This window comes from Caretta caretta, chromosome 2, assembly GCF_965140235.1.
Source record: "Caretta caretta isolate rCarCar2 chromosome 2, rCarCar1.hap1, whole genome shotgun sequence".
Taxonomy (NCBI): Eukaryota; Metazoa; Chordata; order Testudines; family Cheloniidae; genus Caretta; species Caretta caretta.
Window position 1 is genome coordinate 184132075 of NC_134207.1, and position 22271 is coordinate 184154345.

The 22271-nt window shown below is 40.2% G+C and overlaps 1 protein-coding gene across 5 annotated transcripts in view; it reads left to right on the forward strand.

Moving 5' to 3' along the window:
- The window catches only part of TRANK1 (tetratricopeptide repeat and ankyrin repeat containing 1), a 92320-nt gene that overhangs the window by 12247 nt on the left and 57802 nt on the right, over positions 1-22271 (forward strand). For 2 of the 5 annotated variants that reach the window (XM_048838983.2, XM_075125646.1), the window contains exons 2-5: positions 7233-7353; positions 16590-16724; positions 18406-18532; positions 19751-19901. In XM_048838983.2, coding sequence (XP_048694940.1) covers positions 16591-16724; positions 18406-18532; positions 19751-19901 — 412 coding nt within the window. In that variant the 5' untranslated portion in view covers positions 7233-7353; position 16590. Of the gene's footprint in view, positions 1-3391; positions 3606-3659; positions 3770-7232; positions 7354-16589; positions 16725-18405; positions 18533-19750; positions 19902-22271 lie in introns of those variants that run through there. The other 3 variants (XM_048838982.2, XM_075125645.1, XM_075125647.1) reach the window with 3 other exon arrangements.

Below are 22271 nucleotides of genomic sequence, written 5' to 3' on the forward strand. Positions count from 1 at the left end.
TTGTCTTCTTCAGCTCACTTAATATATATAAATAAAATTACACAGTTTCTAAAGTTCTCCTCTTGTTCTAGCACTGATACAGCTGCACGGATCCTAGCAACTGCGGGAGCACTAGTGTAGACCATGCACAAGGTGTTTTTGCCAATGTGTTGTCTAGATTTTCTCTGATCAAAGTTAAATTATGTGGTTGTAAAAATCTCTCGTGACAGCACAGTTGCTAGTACCGCACATGTGGTGCGACAGCAGTAGAAATTCTGAAAATGTTCTGTGTAGAAGACAGACTTGTCAGCCTGTAAGACCTTGTGTATATTCAGAGATCAGTCGATTGTAGCAGCTTTCACTCTATTGAAATGCCTCATTTTAAAAGTTTTGTTTAGAACAAAAACAGTTACTGAAAGATACATTGGCAAGTTATTCATCTTTGCTGTAGGCTATCAATTTGCTTTCTTTAATTAAAAAAAAGGTAGAAAGTGGCATGTGAAAGTTTCAAATTGCTTAAAAATGTGAGGTTTCCTTATACACAAGGGTTGTCTCACACTAAAATGAGTTCAGAAATAATTACCTACCTCACTGAGGTGTTGTGAGGCATCGTTAATTAATTATTGTAAAGTGTTTTGTGATGAAAGATGCTACTGAAACTTAATATATATGAATACTCTACATACTTATATGTTAAGTAAGTCACTGAGGCATTGAAAATATTACACCTTTTTTTTTAAATCCTCCAATTAGCAATACTTTGCGAAGTACTAATAATAATACTTCTAGAACACATTATCCAAGAATCCTACAGTACTTTCTGAAGATGGGGTACATAATATCATCCCTACGAAATAGATGGGAAAACAGAAAGCATGATTTGCATACACGTTGACCGTTCACACCTACCACTGAACACTAGGTCTTAACAGACTTACACCCGGTCACGCAGCAAGTTAATGGTCCTTAACTTGGTCCTTAAAGCTAAGACAGAATCTCTGCTGTTTCAGTCTTTTTCTCTATTCACTGACCCCGTGCTGTCTCCCAATAATTAGAGCTGTCAAGCAATTAAAAAAAATAATCACGATTAATCTCGTGATTAAAAAATTAATTGCGATTAATCGTGTATTTAACTGTTAATAATAGAATACCATTTTTTTAAATATTTTTGGGTGTCTTCTACATTTTCAAATATATTGATTTCAATTACAACACAGAATACAAAGTGTACAGTGCTCACTTAATATTTATTTTTATTACAAATATTTGCACTGGAGAAAAAAATAGTATATTTCAATTCGCCTCATACAAATACTGTAGTGCAATCTCTTTATAATGAAAGTTTAGCTTACAAATGTAGAACTATGTACAAAAAATAACTGTATTCAAAAATAAAACAATGTCAGACTTTAGAACCTACAAGTCTACTCAGTCCTACTTTAGCCAATCACTCAGACAAAAATCTTTGGTTACAATTTGCAAGAGATAGTGCTGCCACGTCTTGTTTACAATGTCACCTGAAAGTCAGAATAGGAGTTTTTTGCATGGCACTGTTGTAGCTGGCATCGCAAGATATTTACATGCCAGATGCGGTAAAGATTCATATAGCCCTTCATCTTCAACCACCATTCCAGAACACGTGTCCATGCTGATGACAGGTTCTGCTCGATAAGGATCCAGAACAGAGCCAACCGACACACGTTCATTTTCATCATCTGAATCAGATGCCACCAGCAGAAGGTTGATTTTCTTTTTTGGTGGTTTGGGTTCTGTAGTTTCTGTATCTGAGCGTTGCTCTTTTAAGACTTCTGAAAGCATTCTCCATACCTCATCACTCTCAGATTTTGGAAGGCACTTCAGATTCTTAAACCTTGGCTCGAGTGCTGTATCTATCCTTAGAAATCTCACATTGGTACCTTCTTTGCATTTTGTTAGATCTGCCGTGAAAGTGTTCTTAAAATGAACAACATGTGCTGGGTCATCATTCAAGACTACTATAACATGAAATATATGCAGGTAAAACAGAACAGGAGACATACAATTCTCCCAAAGAAGTTCAGTCACAAATTGAATTAATGCATTATTTTTTTACGAGAATCATCAGCATGGAAATATATCCTCTGAAATGGTGGCTGAAGCATGAGGGGGCATATGAACATTTAGCATATCTGGCACATAAATACCTTGCAATGCTGGTTACAAAAGGGCCATGTGAACGCCTGTTCTTACTTTCAGGTGACATTGTAAATAAGCAGCAGTCAGCAGTATCTCCTGTAGATATAAAACAAACTTGTTGGTCTTAGCAATTGGCTGAACAGGACGTAGGACTGAGTGGACTTTTAGGTTTTACATTGTTTTGTTTCCGAGTGCAAAGTTAATTTACAAAAAAAAATTCGACGTTTGTATGTTAAACTTTCACGATAAAGAGATTCCACTACAAACTTTCACGATAAAGAGATTGTATGAGGTGAATTGAAAAATACTATTTCTTTTGTTTATCATTTTTATAGTGCAAATATTTGTAATAAAAATAATATAAAGCGAGCACTGTACACTTTGTATTCTGTGTTGTAATTGAAATCAATATATTTGAAAATGTAGAAAAACATACAAAATATTCAATAAATTTCAGTTGGCATTCTATTATTTTACAGTGCGATTAATCACAATCAATTTTTTTGAGTTAATCGCATGAGTTAACTGCGATTAATCAACAGCCCTACTAATAATGTATTGTTCAGAAGCATAATTTTGAATCATGCACTTTAAAATCAAGTAGCGGGGGTAGCCGTGTGTTAGTCTGTATCCACAAAAACAAGGAGTCCGGTGGCACCTTAAAGACTAACAGATTTATTTGGGCATAAGCTTTTGTGTTTCGTTTTTCGTTTTCACTTTAAAATGATATGAAAGGTAAATGTCCCAGGGAACCCTACAGCGAAATCCCTTTTGCACCCAAAGGTTTTCAGAGCGAGGACTAAAACACAGGACCCAAAGTTTGGGGAAGTTTGAAATCCCAATTTTAAACGTCGCAGCGGCCCTGTAAGCATCTTCATGGTCAGAAACAACCCCTAGGATCTGGATTCCAAAACTGAGGGGGGAAGTTCAGATTGGTCATCCAAGGCTTGGGCTGTCACTCCTCACGTTGCCCTTCCTAGCACCTAATAAAGACATCATTAAGCACCTTACAGGTAGGTTAACACGGGGGGCGAAATCCCTAGTGAGCGGTACAGGGGATGCCTCCCAACGTGCAAGCGGCGCGGGTGGGCGACAAGACCTGCTCTCCCCCCGCCCCGCCCTGCCCCGCCTTAAGCTCCGGGCGGCGGCGGCGGCTCAGAACAGGCTGGTTTCGATTTTCGAAGCCTCAGCGGCTCAAGGTTCCATCCCCGGCGCGAGCCGCCCGTTTCCCTGAAATGACGTCGACGGGAGGGAGGGGTTAGAACGTGGCCCGCCCGGGGCCTGGGGTGCGGAGCGAGCGGAGCGCGCCCGCTAGGCTGGGTTTTGTCTACGGCCAGCAGCTGAGCCGCGCCAGGCCGCTGGGTAGAGCTGCGCGCGATGGAGGAGCACAGAGCAGCCGCCGCGGCAAATGTCTGTGTGTGCTGGCGTCCTGCCGCCCCTTCAGGATTCCGGTAGGTGGGAGCGTGTCGCCATTGTATCCTTAGGAAGTGCAGCAAGCCGGGGAACTTCCCACGGAGGAAAACAGCCTGCGCCTCTGCTTTAGGCAGGGGGCACTCAGGACTAATGCATGAACCCACCGCCTTCCCGCCCCCCACTTATTCCCCAAGACTAAAAGGTAGAGAGCGAGAGCCCAGAGACCACCTTCCCATAGCCGCTCCCGCATTCGGCAGGGCTGCGTTGCATTGGAGGATGTGTTTCGTTAGGGGCCCCCAATCCCACCTTCCTTGGGCACCCAAAACCCCCGGGAAGCTAGTCGGGGTGCTCAAGGAATGCAGGAGAGGGTCCATATCCCTTTTAAGGGAAGGGGTGTTATATTCTACATGTGCAAAATAACGACTACATAAATACTTTAGAGGCTTGCCTGTATGTGGGTGAATTATGAGGCCATCTTTGCTCTTTCACCTGCGGGGCGGACCGTGTGGTTCGTGGTGCGCTCAGGTACAGCGTACTTTAAAAAAGAGGGACTGGATGTGTGGATCTGTGTTTCAAAGTGGGGGGACTTGTTTTGTGCAGATGGTAATGAGCACATTTTCTAATGGAGTTGGACCCTTTCCCCACTGGGATTAAGTCTTGTACTGTTGTACCACAAAGCTGCTTTTTGATCTCTCTGCAAACTAAAAAAGTTTTCTGGTTAAAAAGCAGGGTGAATGGTCTCTGCACTTTGGTAATGGCTTATCCTTGTAATGTTTGTTTTTCTTTTAATCCTTTTTTTAGCTGTTTGTTCCAAAACAAACCAGCAGTTTTGAAATATTGCAAAAATAGATAATTGAGGTTTATTGCTAGCGGTAAAAAGATTCCAAATCTCCTGGAAAATATGTTAGTAGGAGTCCAGTGGTTTTCCCATGCATCTGTGAAAATAGATCTATTGGGCTCTTCAGAGCTGAATATAGTCTAAGCATAGGCGAGGGAGCCAGGATTTGTAGCGTTGTATTCCTAGCTCAGATATTGACTCACTGGTCTTGTCTACATCAGGGAAATCTTGCAGAGATTTCTCACTGTCGCTTATACTGGTTCATCTCCATCAGCAGTACTGGGAAACCTTGTATAAACAGCTACCCGAGTTTCAAGTACCCTGTTGACTAGATCTTTTCTGGGCTGGATCACATCTTGTGTTGCTCAAAGTGTGATGGGGAGTGGTGGCTGATCTACACTAGGATTCTCAAAGTTGCTGTCCCCCTTCCCTCTCCCCTCCTGGATGTAAACCAGAGTTAACAATTTGCTCTATTTCCCTAATGGAGAATGGAAATGCTAGATACATACAAAATTGCTTATGAGAGTGTAACTCTGGTTTATGTAAACAGCTAACCTCCTGGAGATAAGACATGCTATTGCCCTTCTTACAGGGAGCAAGAGGCAATAACTTGGAAATTAAAACACAAAATCCTATTCTGTTACAATGATAGGATAACACTACTTTGAATAATAGGACCAAATTCACCACAGGTGTAAACAGAGTAATTATTAACTTCAGGGAGGTCCATGCCACATATGCTAGTGGTAAGTTTGGCTCGGAAGGGGAGGAGGAAGAAGGTCAAGCATAGAGATATCTTTTTAAATAAACCCACAATGGCTCTTGGCTTGTTCTGTGACAAAGAACTACACCATTAAATTAATCAGATTCACATTTAATTCTTGTATTTAAGTGGTGGAGCTGCAATACTGTGCATTTTACTAGTATTATCTTTTAGTTGTAAAGTGCTATAAATTTTAATGGGGCTTCACAAGACAAGTTGTTAGACAAGTACTTGCCCTGTGGAGTTTACAGTCTAAATGGGATGAATATAACTTAAATAATTAAAAGACAGGGTAGGAGCGTAGAGTCGTAACTGATCTGTGGTGGATCAGGGATTCCCACATCTAAAGCCACATTTATCCAGTGATCGATCTCAAAGAGACAGATGTGATCCCTTCACTCATACTGAGTAGTATCTTACTCTGTGACTAGTTTCCTTGATTTCACAGTTAGAGCCCTGTGAAAATCACAGTTTCACAGACTGTGTGGAAATAGTGAACTTAGCCCAAGATGTGCTGTTGGCAAAATTGTGGGAGTTGGAAGTGAGCATCTGTGCTCGTTGGTCTCAAACTCTATGCAGCTTGTAGCTTGCGTTCCAAGCGGCAGCTGTGGCACTGGTTACTGTGCCCAGCTCCCAGTTCTTCTCTCCCCCGCCCCAAACTACTGCTCCAACTAACGCTGCTGTGCACTACAAGCTGTACCCAGCATAAGATCAATGTGCACGGATACCTGCTTCCACTTCCCTGCTGTAGGAAAAATCTTAGCCGTTCAGGAGGGGCTTGGTGGCTGTGCATATTCTGTGAAAATGGATACTTTACTTGTGCTGCTGCCTTGGAATTTAAAAAATAAATCTGTGATTTTTGACAGGTTCTTACATGGTGTAAGGTCCTGGCACGGTTTCAGTGTTACCTGCACCTCTGTTCCTTTGCTCTCTCTCTGAGTGCAACCCTGCAAGTGTCAAGCCTTTACTTCTCTATCACGGGGTGGAATTCCACATTTCTCCCATTCGTGCACCAGGCTCTGAGCTACAGTACCCTGTGTATTGACTGTGCTTACACAGCAGGTATGACAGGTCCAGCACCTGCAGTCCCTCCCTTCAGGAGTGTGTGTATGTGTATAGTCGCCAGACAGCACTCTGAAAACCAAACTGTTGTTTAACAGTAGGAACAAAGCATTTAGAGGAGAAGAATTTTGAAACAGTCTACAGAAATGTTTATCTTACCTAAAGACTTACCACCCCCCATGGTATCTTACAGACCTAACTTCAGTAGACGCCCCAGCAGGTCCTGAGGGTTACTCTGAATAGCTGTCTCTCTCGAGGGAGTCCATTTTTCAGCTGTTATAGTGCTTTTTGATCTTCAGGTTTCCAGGCCTTGGCTCTACTCAATAAAACCGGTTTTGTAAATTGGCTGCAGTTAGGAGGTTGAATTGTCAAAATTAATAGTTGGGGCATTGTCGTCTTTTAACAGCTCTTAAGTGTTTGCTGAGAAGTGGCTTATCTTCAGCCATTTTGATTCCTTCCTGCTTGTTTTCCTTACAGCACCCCTATTGAATTAAACCGGTATTTATGCAGTAAACATCCCAATAAGCAGGTCAACACACAGTATTCCTAATTTACTGCAGAGCAGCTCCAAATCAGTCATAGGTGCTATTTAGCATATGTAGAGATATCACAAGCTAGTTTTTCATCAGTAGATCTCTCCGCAATTCCCAAAACCCCTGTGAGACTGGGAAGTGCTATTATCCCTATGTTACAGATGGGGACCTAAGACACAGAGGTAAGTGATTTGCCCAAGGTCACACAGAAAGTCAGTGGCGAAGCAGGGAATTTAATCTGGGTCTCCCAAATTCTATGCTATAGCCCTAATCACTAAACCATCCTACCCTTCCTTTGAGAACTAGTAACAAAGATGATTTGTGGTTTAACAGGGGATCTGAGGACATCTGTCTGCCACTAACTACTTTTTCTTTCATCTTTCCTTATTGTTTTGCTTCCACCTCACCCATTGGCTTCCCTGCCTGAAAATCAACTAAATATCTATCTTATTTATTTTTTGCATTTTAGTTGTGCCTGGAGCCCTGCCAGAGATTGAGGCCCGGTTGCAGTAAGCACTGTAAATACACAGAGTAAGAGACGTGACCTGCACTGAAGAGCTGGCAATCTAAACAGACACAACAGATAAAAGGTGGGAGACAGGAAGAATTATTATCCCAGTTGTAAAAATGGAAAAGAGAGACTAGGTGATTTGCCCAGAATCACACATGATGGCTGTGTCAAAGCTGGACATTGAGCCCAGATGTTCTTGAGTCCCAGTCCAGTGCCTTAACCTCCAGGCCGTTTTTCATCTCAAAATCCCTTATGCCCCCATCACTCTGATTTCTGTGACCCAACTATCCCTCCCATTGTTAATTTTCCAGATATCTCCTAGGACAGTGGTGGGCAACCTGAGGCCTGCGGGCCGCATGCGGCCCATTAGGATAATCTGATTGTGGGCCGGGAGACATTTTGCTGACGTTGACGGTCCACAGGCACAGCCCCCCGCTGTGGCCGTGGTTCGCTGTTCCCGGCCAATGGGAGCTGCAGGAAGTGGTGGGCCACCCCGTTGCCCGGGAACAGTGAACCGCAGCCACTGGGAGCTGCGGGGGGCCGTGCCGACAGTCAATGTCAGCAAAATGTCTCATGGCCTGCAATCACATTACCCTAGGCGTTGCAATCTCCTTCCTTAGAAGTTTTTAAGGTCAGGCTTGACAAAGCCCTGGCTGGGATGATTTAATTGGGGATGGGTCCTGCTTGTGAGCAGGGGGTTGGACTAGATGACCTCCTGAGGTCCTTTCCAACCCTGATATTCTATGATACCCTGATGGGCCACAGGTTGCCCACCACTGACCAAGGATTACTATCTATCTGTACCAGAGAGTGGCAAAAATTTTCCAACATCAACTGGTATTATCAGAAATCTCCTTTCTCCTTCCTTTCCCAGCCCCACCTTTAGGAGCTGTGCATGTAAGGCAATTGTACTTCCTCCTCATACTTTGCTCTCTCTCTTCAAGCCCTGAAGAGACAATCTCTAAAATGTCATTTATCATGTATCTTAATGTATTAAACCTTGCAACTTTTTTTTTAATCCTTCCACATATTTGCAAATGCCAATGGGTGATAATTGTGAGGGTTATTTAAAATTGCTGATAACCATATCCCAAAACAAAAAGTTATCATGGGTTGGAGTTAAGGTTGCCAACCCTTTAGGATTGTCGTGAGGAAACCTCCAGGAATGCACCCAACCAAAACTGGCAACCTTAGTTGGGGTATAACCTTGTGTGCATTTCAGAACATGAGCAAAAGAACCTAGCCTATATGAGGACACTTAAAGTATCTTAGGCCCAGATGCTGCTATGAATACTTAGTGTATGTCTACACTGCAGCTGGGAGAGTTCAAGCATGCCTGACCCCTTGGGTCTGCTCTTAGGTGGCTATCCTGAGCTGCCGTCCATACTGCAATGTCCACATTGCTATTCTTAGCATGCTAGCTTGAGTCTGTCTACCTCATCTGGGAGTCATGCTCCCCGCTGCAGTGTACTCATACCTTTAAAGAGAGTGATCCTGCAATGGACTCCATGTGGGTACCAAGGTCTCTGCATGCAGAGCTTATTGCAGGTTCAGAGTCATTAAGTAAGGACAGCTAATAGGTTGTATTGTGGTATGAGAAATGTCCAAATGATATATCTCTTTGCAGTTCAGCTTTAAACAAAGATTGATCTGGAAAGAAAATGGGCCGGGCAAAAAGTAGGATTATGCTCAGGGTACTGGAACCATTTGTATAGTGGGGGTGCTGAGAGCCATTGAACCAAACTGTAAACCCTGTATATGCTAGAATCCACTTCAAGCCAGGGGGTGTGGTAGCACCTATAGTTATGCTGCTATTTTTCTTGTTCTATGTTGTAGAAAGAAGGCTCGCTTTTTTGTGCTTTTTAAACAATTTCTGATTTTTTTTTATTTTATTTTCTACATTAGGAATTCAAGTTTTGTCTGACTTGGAAGAATCTATGGTGACTGGAGAACTAGTAAAATGATATTGCAGGAGTCTAAATGCTGAATAGTTGAGCGGGGAAAGGATTTTTAGTAGGGCTGTCTAGCGATTAAAAAAAATTAATCGTGTGATTAATTGCACTGTAAACCACCGTTCCAGAGGACATGCGTCCATATTGATGATAAGTTCTGCTCAATAACGATCCAAAGCAGAGCAGACCGACGATGTTCCTTTTCATCATCTGAGTCAGATGCCACCAACCGAAGGTTGATTTTCTTTTTTGGTGGTTCGGGTTCTGTAGTTTCTGCATTGTAGTGTTGCTCTTTTAAGACTTCTGAAAGCATGCTCCGCATCGTCCCTCTCAGATTTTGGAAGACACTTCAGATACTTAAAGCCTGGGTTGAGTGCTGTAGCTATTTTTGGATATCTCACATTGGTACCTTTGCATTTTGTCAAATCTGCTCTGAAAGTGTTCTTAAAATGAACAATGTGCTGGTTGATCACCCGAGACTGCTATAACATGAAATATATGGCAGAATGTGGGTAAAACGAACAGGAGACATACAGTTCTCCCCCAAGGAGTTCAGTCACAAATTTAATTAACACATTATTTTTTTAACAAGCATCATCAGCATGGAAGCATATCCTCTGGAATGGTGGTCAAAGCATGAAGGGGCATATGAATCTTTAATGCATCTGGCTCTTAAATATCTTGTGATGCTGGCTACAACAGTGCCATGCCGAATGCCTGTTCTCACTTTCAAGTCCACTTGAAACACAAGACGTAGGACTGAGTGGACTTGAAGCGTAAGTGTGCTTAGCAGCTTAGCTGTGTGTCTTAGCACACTGAGTGGACTTGTTGGCTCTAAAGTTTTACATTGTTTTGGTGCAGTTATGTAACAAAAAAAAAAAAATTCTACATTTGTAAGTTTCACTTTCATGATAGAGATTGCAGTACAGTACTTGTATGAGGTGAATTGAAAATACTATTTTTTATCATTTTTACAGAGCAAATATTGGTAATAAATAATATAAAGCGATCACTGTACACTTTGTATTCTGTGTTGCATTAGAAATCCATATATTTGAAAATGTAGAAAAAATCCAAAAATATTTAATAAATTTCAGTTGGTTTTACAGTGCGATTAATCACGATTAATTTTTTTAATCAGTTAATTTTTTTGAGTTAATTGCGATTAATTGACAGCCTTAATTTTTAGTTTTTATTTTTATTTAAAAAAATCTCAACCACTTATTGAAAAAGCCCACTTATTTAACAGATTAAATAACTTAGTAAATGACTAAGACTTTGGATAGAGTATGCCTTTAATAAAGATTCAGTACCCTTATTCTTTTGATTAAAATATGAACTAGTGAGATGCATGCTTTGAGACATACAGCAGTTCTTCCCACAATACTGGGGAAGATCAGACTGGATAATCTTGATATTTCTAAGATAATAAACAAGCAGAAATTAACTTGATTATTATTATTTTGGCTGGGAGAAGAGGTATGTCTAGAGTTGGAGAGACCAGAGTCTTGTGGGTCATGCACTTTCATACACGATAAAACAAAAGAGCACAAGCCTAATTTTTAATAGAATCTTTGCAAGTCACCTTAAAGAATGCAACACGATGCTGAACTGGATGTAGATAGTTAATTTAGCTGTGAAAGGACTAGAATTGTTGCTTCCTTTTCAGGGCAAAAAAAGTTAGCTTCGTTATTGTTGTAGGATCCTAAAGTCACAGTCATCCCTAGACAGAGGAAAAACAATACTTGGCACTTAAGTTGCGGTGTCTGTACATCCACTTGAAAATGAGCACTAACGTATTGTCTGATACTGCAGTTAATAGTGTGAGCGTGGACTGTCGTGCATGGGCAAAGCCCCACTCGCTGTCATGCACAGGATCAGGGACTATGTATTTGGGATTGGGCTGCCCGTGGCCTAACACTTTTTTCAGGTGGATAGCTCTGTCAACACACATGGGATAACACAGTTTCCCTGCAGGCACATGCTTTCCTCTTACCCCCAGGTCTTGATATTCCTTTACATTTTAGCTTCGATGTCTGGGTTGATTTTTGAATTACCGTATCGCCTCAGGGGAATGGAGGTTGTTTGTAACTCTGAACAAAATATTATGGTTCTTTCAAAAGTTTACAACTGAACATTGACTTAATACAGCCTTGAAACTTTACTATGCAGAAGAAAATGCTGCTTTTAATTATCTTAAATTTAAATGAAACAAGCACAGAAAGTTTCCTTACCTTGTCAAATCTTTTTATTAAAACTTCCCCTTTTTTAGTAGTTTACATTTGACACAGAACTGTCTTGTATTTGCTTTATTTATTTATTTATTTTTGTCTCTGCTGTTGCCTGATTGCATACTTCTGGTTCCAAATGAGGTGTGTGGTTGACCTCTGGTGTTTATAACTTTGAGGTTCTACTGTATTGTGTGATGTGGAAGTGGGAGGCTGGGCAGGCAAAGCCAGTCAAAGAATAGTCAAGGACTTCCAGAAGCCACCCAGGGGCCCTGCATGTTACTTTGCACAGAATCTGGCAAAATTTAGACCTTGTCTCGATTATGGGTGAGTTTTGGGATGATAAACACCAGCTAACACATTTTTAAAGGTATTAAAACGTGTCTAAGCTAGGTGCTAACACAACTTTAAATAGCAATTAAAATGTGCTCCCTAAAATTTTTTCCTAGCCTAAACAGGCTAGAAGGCCCTGTCCAAACTTGACAAGTCTATTTTTCCTGTGCCTGAAATTTTCATTTGTTTAAGCCACAACTAGATAGTCACACTTAGACTATGTCTACATTAAACATTACAGGCACTACAATAGCATAGCTAGAGCATTGCAGCTACGCCACTGCAGTGCAGACACTTCCTATATTGATGTAGTTAATGCATCTCTCTGAGGGACAGTAGCTGGGTCAACCGAAGAATTCTTCTGTTGATCTTGCTGTGCCTACCCTTGGGGTAAGGGAGACCTAACCATGGCACTCAGGGCATGGAATTTTCCACAACCCTGAGCGACATAGGTAGGGCGGCTTAATTTTTAAGTGTAGACCAGGCCTAAGTGCCAACATTATGAGCCAAAATGTTGGAACATCACAAGTGCAAAACTAACAGCATATTCTGCAATTTTAAGATTTGTGCCATCTTTATCATTTGATGGAGAGCCAAATCACATTTTTTAAAAAATTCTATTTTGTTTCCCTACTCTTTGCACACAACAACTATTTCAATGCAGGCTGAAAACTTTTGTGCAGCATCAAGGGAACAAAGTGTAAAGTGTTGCAGCCTCCTTTGTGTGGCTTTTGGGACCTTTCAGTGCAACAATAACATTCAGTGGGCCTCCTGAGTGCATTCCATCTGTCTGTGGTGGTTAGAGGCTGGGAGAGGACTCCATCTTTCTGCCTGACAGCTGCGGTGTTTGCTTTCAGAAGGAAGTAAGAGAGGCTGCTTCTTTGGCAAATGTTCTTGTTGCCTGTTGGAATGTGTTTGTTTGCTTTCTCTCTGAATGCTACTGGGGGTGTTTGGCAGTCACTCTTCTACAGCTTGGTTGATTGTGTTTTCTGCTGACTTGGCAATGTCTGTCTTTGAGGACGGGGTAAGAAGTTGCATTCTTTTTGCATGACAGGAAGGGTGACCACAAAAACTTCCAGAGGATGAATTTCCTCAGGCCGGGAGAGAGGCTTCTCATTTCACACCATTGCTGATAACATTACCATCCAGATGTTAATAACGCAACTCCTCCTCCCCCCACCCCATCTTTCATTTAAAAAAAAACAAAAACAAAAAAAAACCCAACAACCTGTAGCCTGGCTGCCTGGATTTTGGAGGAAGTTATTTGGATATCCAAACCTTGGCTCTTGTGCCCAGCCTTGCTCCCAATGAAGTCAACAGCAATCATCCCATGGACTTCATTAGTGTCTGTTCTAGGCCCTTGGCTGGCAAGCTCAAAAGAATAGGCTTTACCACAAGATTTTTAGTTCTGCTTCTGGTTGTGCTAGAGTACTGCATAAAGAGACTCTTTTGCTGTATTTCCTCACTACTGCTTCTGGACAGAATCAAGAAATGAAGGAGATGACAAAAATTAAAAACTGGCCAGAAGAAGTTGGTCAGATTTTTGCAAATGCTAAACAAGGTTTGGTTAATGTTGGGGAATACGTTTTGGGTCAGCTCTACCGAGTAGATTGAAACCAGAGGCCGAGCTTTGATCACTCTCACCAGTCCAGCAGGAGAAGTCTCGCTTTGCTTTTTGCACAGGAAGGATAGTTGTGTTCCTCTCAGTCTCTTGACTTTAACTGGTCAGTCTCCCATTCCTTACATTTATTGTTTTTCTTTCTGGGGGAAGACATGAATTTATCTTATTTTGCTTACGCTGGGGTCAGTTAGGAGTAATTTACACTAGTGTAAAATGGTGCAAGTGAGATCAGAATTGGGTCCTATGGACCAGCATACTTCCTCTTTCATTTTCTTGTCTTGTGAGAAGAGATTAAAATTTCTGGAGGTCTCTAAATTTGATCTTGTGATAACTGCTGTAACCATTATACTCATGTTTGGTTGTTTTTTGTTTTTCTCCCTCCCCCTCCGCCCCTCTCTCCCCCCCCTTCTTTCTATTTGTATTTTATTAGAAAATCAGTAACAAAAAGCAAACAAATGTTGTAACCAAAGCTCTCTCACTATATTGTTCTATAACATGTCTGTCAAATATCTTTGTAGTGTTGATTTTTATTTTAAATGGACCAAAAATTAATGCTTAATATTACAATAAACAAATGTAATTCTGGGCAAAAGCCAGAGACCCCACCCTCACTCCATTCTCCACCTTAATTTTTGAAAAAACAGTCAAAGTTCACCCTTGATGAGATGAGTTATATCAAGGATTATATGTACTCTGATCTACACAGAATCAAACACACATGCACAATGCATATTAAGAAAACATCTCGCTAGATGAACCTGTTTCAGGATATTTTTTTTTCTTCCTGTAATCATTTTTTACTTGCTCCTGACGTTAAAGGGACACATGTGGATTAAAAATCATAGATTAAAACAGAAAGAATTGAAAAAATCTAAGGTTTCTTTTTTGTAACGTAGGTAAGAATTTGTTTTTTAAAATATTACTAGTTTTTATTATTTATACAGTTTGCTCCTTCCCCCCCCTTTCAGTTTGGGGAATGAAATGAAGGTTCCATCTTCACTATGAATGTAGCTTTCTCTCTGATTTGTGTCTAAGGCTTTAGCATAATTCTAAAAACTTGGTTAGGTCCTATCCAGACTGAAAAATAAAATTATGCTTTAACTGTTTTGGGGTGACCGTGTTGTAAGTTATTTACTGCATCTCCTAAAGCTTTCTAGTGTAGCTAGAACATAATATTAGCCAGTTTTTCATTATAGCCAATTTCTGATCAATTCTCCTCTATTGTTCTCTGGCACTAGCAGGATGATGTAAAGTTTGGGTTGTAAACAGCATCGGAGAATGTTTATTTAAATGAATAAAACATAACTGTTCCTATGAGCTCCCTCCAATGTGGGATTGTCCTGCATCATTGCTTCTCTGTACACAGACAGTATGGAGCAACCTAGACTTAAACACTTGTTAATATCTTTACTCAGGCTGAGCAGTAGCATGCTTCTCAAGTACTCCTATTTAAATCTGTGGGATTTCTCCTGTAGCAAGGTGCTACCCAGTCCGAGGCCTGATCTATACTACAAGACCTACAGTAAATCCATTTCTAGGTGGTAGCTAGGGTGACGGCCCTGAGAGATGTAGCTAGGTCGACCTAAGTTTTAAGTGTCGACCAGGCCTTACAATTAACATCCCTGCACGCTGTAGCTGTGCCAACCTAATGCCCAGTGTAGATGTGGCTAGGCTGATGGAAGAAAGCTTCTGTTGCTATTGCTGCTCAGGGAGGTGGATTACCTACAATGATAGCAAAATGCCTTCCATCACCGTAGGAAGCACCTGTGCAGAGGAGCTACAGCTGCGTAGCTGTGCCGCTGTAGCATCCATGGTAAAGACAAGTACTGAGCATAACCCCTTCGTATAGACAATCTACACCAATGGAAGAGGTTTTTCCATTGCGGTAGGAACACCACCTCCTTGAGTGATGGTAGCTAGGTCAACAGAAGCATTCTTCTGTAAACCTAGCTGTGTCTATGCTGGGGGCTAGGTTGACATAGCTACAGCACAAAGGGGTGTAGATTTTTCACACTCCTGAGCATCGTAGCTACGTCAGCCTAACTCCTGTGTAGACCAGGTCTAAGTCTTGTTCTGTCAGTACTCAAATTTTTGAGTCTGATGCAAGATTTCCAAATTGATGGGAATGTTTAGCAACACTTTTGTTTATTGGTAGTTCATTCTTGAAAAGTATTTTACTTGAAGCTTCAAAACTTGCTTTTGAGATTTTTTTGTTTTGTTGAAGTAACATTTCTCTAAGTAAATGTTTTTGGTTTTAATGTATTTGAATTCCTTCTCCCCAAACATGTTGGATGTTGTGACTACTTTCATTTCTTTGTGTCAGTAATTTTTGTTTTGCTATTTAAATTGCAAAAATGATTCTGGTTCCTGTCATCGTCCCCTTTATGTTCCCTTAGAGTGTTTGTTACACCCTTTTCTTGTATCTTGTCTTAAATTAGATTTTGAGCTCTTCTGGGCTGGGCATATCTCTTGTGTTTGGATGACAACGTTGAATGATTCAGGCTGTAATCCAACCGTAATGCAGTTTTGCTTTGTAATTGTCTATCTAACTGTATAACCAGAAAAGCTGGTCAAACCCCAGGAGAACTAAAAGTCCTGTGTCCCCCTCCAATGTTTCCTGTTTTTTCAACCAACTAAAATTAAAATTTTAATTTTAATTTTTTTAACCAATTCTGTTTTTTTTTCAGTGTATATAGATGTGTGTCCATTTAAATAATTAGATTAAATGCCATTTTTAAAAATAAGATTCCAACAAGATTTGAGAAATGTACTAAGCACCTACCAGCCAAGGGTTGAGACGAAAAAATATGAGAGGGTAAATTTCAGGTCAGTGCTGTACAGGGTCCAAGTTCAGCTCACCATCTTCAGCTGCTGGAATAGGAAAGATGGTTTTTATCTGTCCTGCTCCTAATATCTGGTGGAAGGAGAAGTTGCCACTTCAAATTTGAGCTGAAGATTGAATTTGCTTCAGAACCAAAGTGAATTACTGTTGCAAAAGAGAATTTGAGTCTGATCCAAAGAACATCCATAATTTTCACTGAAGTCCTTACAAGCTGGTTATCACGTCTTAGGATTAGGTCCTTTATGAAGGAAACAGGTTTATTCTTGTGATTTTGGGGAAGGAGGAGCACCATAGCATAGCATTTTCATTTGTTTGTTTGTTTTTTTCCCTCTCAACTAGCATGGATCTCATGAATTATGCAGAGTTTATGAAAAAAGCTGGAAATGAGAATTTTAAAAATGGAAATTATTTCATGGCCATCAGAAACTACGATGAAGCCATACGTGTGCTCTTTCAGTTATTCCAGTGGGGGATGTAAGTATTCATCTAATGTATGACAGAGTAAATGATAAGAGAATTTTAAAGATAAGTGGTCCAGCTATCTGTGGATAGCAGGAATCAGGAACCCTTGAGTTCTATTTTCAAGCCCTGATACTGACTTGACTTTGTTTTTTGGGAAGCCACTTAACATCCCTGATTCATTGTTTTCCCCATCTGTAAAATGGGCATGATACTAATCAAATTACTTGAACAGCCCAAAATAAGTGAGAATGATTATAAATTAAAATAAGCTTAATTCAAGCTTGAATTAAACTATTTACTGTGACTTACTTGTTTTTCTTTTTTTCTTTCACTCTGACTCTTTCTGCTGGCTTTGGGCTAGACCAGCGGTTCTCGAACTTCATCACACTGTGACCCCCTTCTGATAAGAATGACTACTCTACTCTAGGGGGGGGAACTGAAGCCTGAGCCCGCCCGAGCCCTGCTGTCCTGGGCAGGATGGCCAAAGCCCAAGGGCTTTACTCCTCCCGGTAGGGGCCTGTAACTTGAGCCCCATCACCTAGAGCTGAAGCCCTCGGGTTTCGACTTCAGCCCCAGGCAGTTGGGCTTGGGCTTCAGCTTCAGCCCCGTGCCTCAGCAAGTCAACACCCATCCTGGTGTTACAATGGTGTCGTGACCCACTTTGGGAACTCCTGGCTGAGTTACTAAAGTCCTTAAATCTTGATTTAAAGCAGAAGTTACTATAGGAGTGGGTGGAGGAGGTTCTGTGGCTTGCCATGTGCAGGAGGTCAGACTAGATGATCATGATGGTCCCTTCTTTCTTAAAGTCTATGAGTCTATCTGATGTACTTATGCTCATCTCAGCCCCCAAATGCTGTCGTATCTCAGCCCTTCACACAAACTAATGAATTTATCATCACACTATCACTCTGAGGTAAAGAATGGAGGCATGGAGATTTTGTGACAAAGCCAGGATTGTATCTCAGTCCAATGGGCTCCTCCTCAGTCCCAGTCCAATGCCTTGGTGTCTAGGTTCAGGATCTTTAGTATAAATTTTTCAAGACACTGCTTGGATCCACTGGTTTGTGGGGTTGCGACAGATCCCCAGCATTCAAATGATCAATATTCAATAACCAAGTAAGAATTAGATTAATGTTCTTCCAGAGCCTCACTGGTATAAATTTGGCTTCCCTGGTGTTATGCTAGCTCACATCAGCCAAAGATTTAACCATGTATTTTTAGTTAGTGTTTCTTGGTTGCTGAAGCACACTTCCTCCTTACCACCTGCAGGTCCAAGGCCCAGTGTTTCACTCAGGCCTTGGACCTGATCATGAACCCATCCAAATTGTTTAATTGAACCATTGTACTTTTAATATTTTCCTTCAGAGATGAAATAGACTGTATTTAACGCATATCCTGAAAAGGGTAGGGTAGAATTTAGGTGGCATGCATGATCATAACTGTATTTCTTGACTTCACCTTGTAACATGAATGTTGTATTAAAGTAGGGTTTTTTCCTATGTAATATTGCTATAAGTGATTGGAATTATGTTAACTGAATTTGCAGGATCTTTATTTTCTTTCTAGAGGATATCTTTTTGTACCATAATTCTGTTTGGTGGAATAAATTGAGTTTTGTCAAATTTTTGTTCACTATGAAGTACCATTTATCTTTTTAAAACTGATTTAAACATTAATATTGTTAATGTCATAGGGTTTCTCATAGGGACGTGGCTGTGTTATTGTGCAACAAATCAAATGCCCTTTACAGCCTTGGTAAGTGGGAAGAAGCATATCACTGTGCCAAGGAGAGCCTCCAGTGGGATTTGTCGTATGTTAAGGTACTGCACATTTAATCCAACAGATCAGCAATGCTTGCCAGCTTTATTATTCTAAACAAGATTCAAAATTAGTTTTAAAAAGATTTGTACACAAATACAACGCCTTATAAGAAGAATAAGAGAATAGTAACTTCAGGGTCCCTAATCAGAGCTGAATATATGTTTTGACATAAAAAAATTACAATTGCAATTGTATTTTGAATGACACGGAACTAGCTTACCGTGAATCCAGGTATAATGAAACCATAATTAAGTGTTGTAGAATGAAATTCCCGTGTTGTTTCATTGCACTATGCAAGCTGTCTTGTGAAAAGTGGTTTCACTATGACCCCGATTCAGTGAAGCAGTTAAATTTATGCTTAAAGCCCTATTGTCTAAGCCATATAAATACTGCAACAGATACTGAAAAGTGGTATTAGATTTTTGACATAACACGTGTTCAAGTGTTTTTCTGCACTATGAGAGTTAAAATATATTTAATAGTTTGTTCTTTGGTTATTTTTCAAAGTTTTGATTTGAGGGTTCTCTGCTTTCTTTCTAGACACTTTAATGACATCGATAATATGTGAACTTGGCAGCCGATTTTTATGCGAAGGAATGCAACAGTGATCTTTCGCTGACTGCATCCCATGCATATTTTGTGAAATTCAACTACTTTGCCTATGACGCTGCTGTGAATTTTATTTAAAAAAAAAAAAAAAAAAAATCTGATTTTTCTCAGGGCCCTACCAGTGAGTGCCAACATCCATATTTATTCTTACAGAATTCTTTGAGTTTGAGTTTAACAAACAGAGAGTAGTATTACAAACCACACGTGAGGTACATTTTGGGGCGTGATTAGTAATTTGGGACTAGAAAATGATGTTTAGCTTAATAACGAGGATCTCTGAATATTTTTGTTTACAAAAATATTTAAATTAATTTCCCAAAGATATTGCGTCTTCAGGAGACTAAAACATTGTCGTATTCAGATGCCCACAATATTTCACAGCTTTGTTCTGTTGATACATAAGTAATTCTCTCAACTATTTAAAATGTTGATAACTTTGTATGTAGTTAGACATCCTGTACATCTTGTTCAGGAAAAATGGCCTTTACCCATTGTAAAGTTACTAATAGTTTTCTGTAGGGCTTTCAGAAATGGGCTCCTAATTGCCCAAAATTAGAAATAACAAGATTTGATGACTTAGTTTTTGGGTTTTTTTTCTTCCCCACTAGGGCTACTATAGATCTGGCTACTCGCTGCTGCGGTTGTCGAGAACTCATGATGCAGTTATTATGTTTTCTCGTGGTTTGACTCTTCTGTGTGGTTCTGTGGATCAATCTCAAATTGCTGATTTTATAGTTGGAATCTTCACAAGTGTTAACGGTAAATTGGAATGGAGGCTTGTATTTTATTTAGTAGGGACCAGACTGCTGAGGGGCTTGTGTATGGGATTTGGAGCCATTCTTCCTGGAATAGTTAATTTGCTCACTCCTGACTAGGATCAGATTTGAAGATTATTAACATCTGATAGCTGTACAGTGGCCACTGTAAATGGGGTGGATAGTCGTAATTCTGTTTATAGATGAGGAATAGCCACATTCCCAAAACACCACTACTGCCACGTAGATGAATAAGTTGTCACACACAAGTGCCCCAGTTGTGTTACAGTTAGAACTGGTTGAAATTTTTCATTAAAAAATAAAGTTGTGTGGAAGAGGAAAAATTTCATGAAACCATTTTACATTTTTTTAAAAATTCCTGCTAATTGAAAAATTTTGACTGAAAATGTATACAAAAACAGTTCAATTTGTTCCTTTGCCAAGTTTAGTCAATTGTTTGTTTTTTGTTTTTTTTTAGTTTGTTGCGGATCTTGATTGGTCACCTTAGCCATGTTGAGGGATTTATTCAAAATATAAAAACTTCCTTTTAAAAAAAGTTAGATTAAAAAAATGGAAAAATCATTTGCTGAAAATAATTCTGCAGTTTTTTTTTTTTAAATCAGTCCATTTAGAACACTATTGGAAGGAAAATGTTTACAAATGGTCTGAAATTCCCATTATATTAGTGGGAGGGTAAAGGAGGAGAAGCAGTAGTGAGTTTTAGTTAGCGCTAATTATAATATGGTTTGTCTGGGCCTCAGAAAACGTGGATAACCTGGGAGACAGCACAAGGCTGGAGAAAAAGCAAATGTAGTACTGATTTTGCAATAAAAGAAAGAAGATTGATCTTGGCAATTGCCACTTTTTAACTTTAACTACCATCCCTAGTAAAACAATAGAACAGATATCAAGATGAACAATCACAAAATTTTTAAAAAGGAAACCAAACCAAGAGCAGTATGAATCTTCCCAGGCAAACTTGCTTGCTCTTTTGGACAAAATTGGTGGATGTAAAGAATGCAGTAAGTTTAATTCAGAATGACTTGGAAAGAAATACTGCCGTGTGTATTAAAAACTGACCAAAAGACCTAGATCCAAAGCCCATTGAAAGGGAATCTTTCCATTAATTTAACGGACCTTAGGGCTTAACAATAATGCAATGAATTTAACTGAGTGCAGTCTGGAGGTTTAGGGCCTAATTTTTCTGAGGTTGTGAGTACCCACAGCTCCCACTGACATCAGCTGGAGTTATGGATGCTCAACAGTTATAATGGGGATTGTTGTGTGGTACAGTCTTAGCTAACATCTCTATTAGTGTCTGGGGGAAGGAATGACAGCAAGTCAGTGAAATGTGCAGTTGATACAAAAATGGGCTGAGTTGCAAATACAGTTAGGACAGAGAAAGTGGACCTGGAAAATAAAGGAAATATGAGCAGAAAATCTCAAAATGAGATTAATCTAGAATACATGTAAGTCAACACATCCAGGGAAAGATAATCAGAAATGCTCACTCGGTGGGAAGCATTAATGCTGAAAGAGACCTGCAGTGGGAGTGAGCGGCCAATTAGACTTGAGTTTGCAATGTTATGTGGTAGCAAAGCACCGGTGCCATTTTGGGCTGCATACTCCAAGTCATACCACAGAACCGGAGAATAGTCCTCTACAGTACTGGTGTGACAAGCACAAACAAATTGTGACAAACTGAAGAGAATTTAGAAATGAACATTACAAATGATTATGAAGCGGAGGTGACATGGAGGTATAACAGAACAATAAAAAGAAGTGAACATGTATATCTTGGTCAAGCAAGACTTGTGGGGATATAAGTTCTCCACATATATGAATGATGTAAGCACCAGAGAAGCCGAGTAGTCAGTTAATAATCCTTAGCATTTTTCTGGTATTTTCAAAGCACCATACATCAACTGATTAATTTACACAACATCCCTATCCCCCCAGCATTTTACAGATGGGGAAGGTGAGACAGAAAGGTGAAGTGACTTGCCCAAGGCCAAAAAGAGTCAGGGAAGAGCCAAGACTAGAACTAAGGACGGGCTGAATCACAATGCTGTACTGGTTTCTTCCAGCTCACGCAGCTTTCCTTGTCAGTGAGGCAGATCAGGGAATAGCTAAGAGTAATGAAGAAAGAGGAAAATTTTAGGCTTAACATCAGGAAAAACTTACAGTGAGATGTATTAAGTTGTGGAATATTCTCCCAAAGCAAATTATAGAAAGGCCTGTGATGGTAGCAGTGGGAAGAGGGAAAAGAACACATGTGAAAGGATACTTGGCTTTTCCCATCCCACCAACTACTTATTTCTGTGGCAGAGTCAGACCCTTCTCTCCTAAGCTCCTATGTTCCCTCCTCCATTGT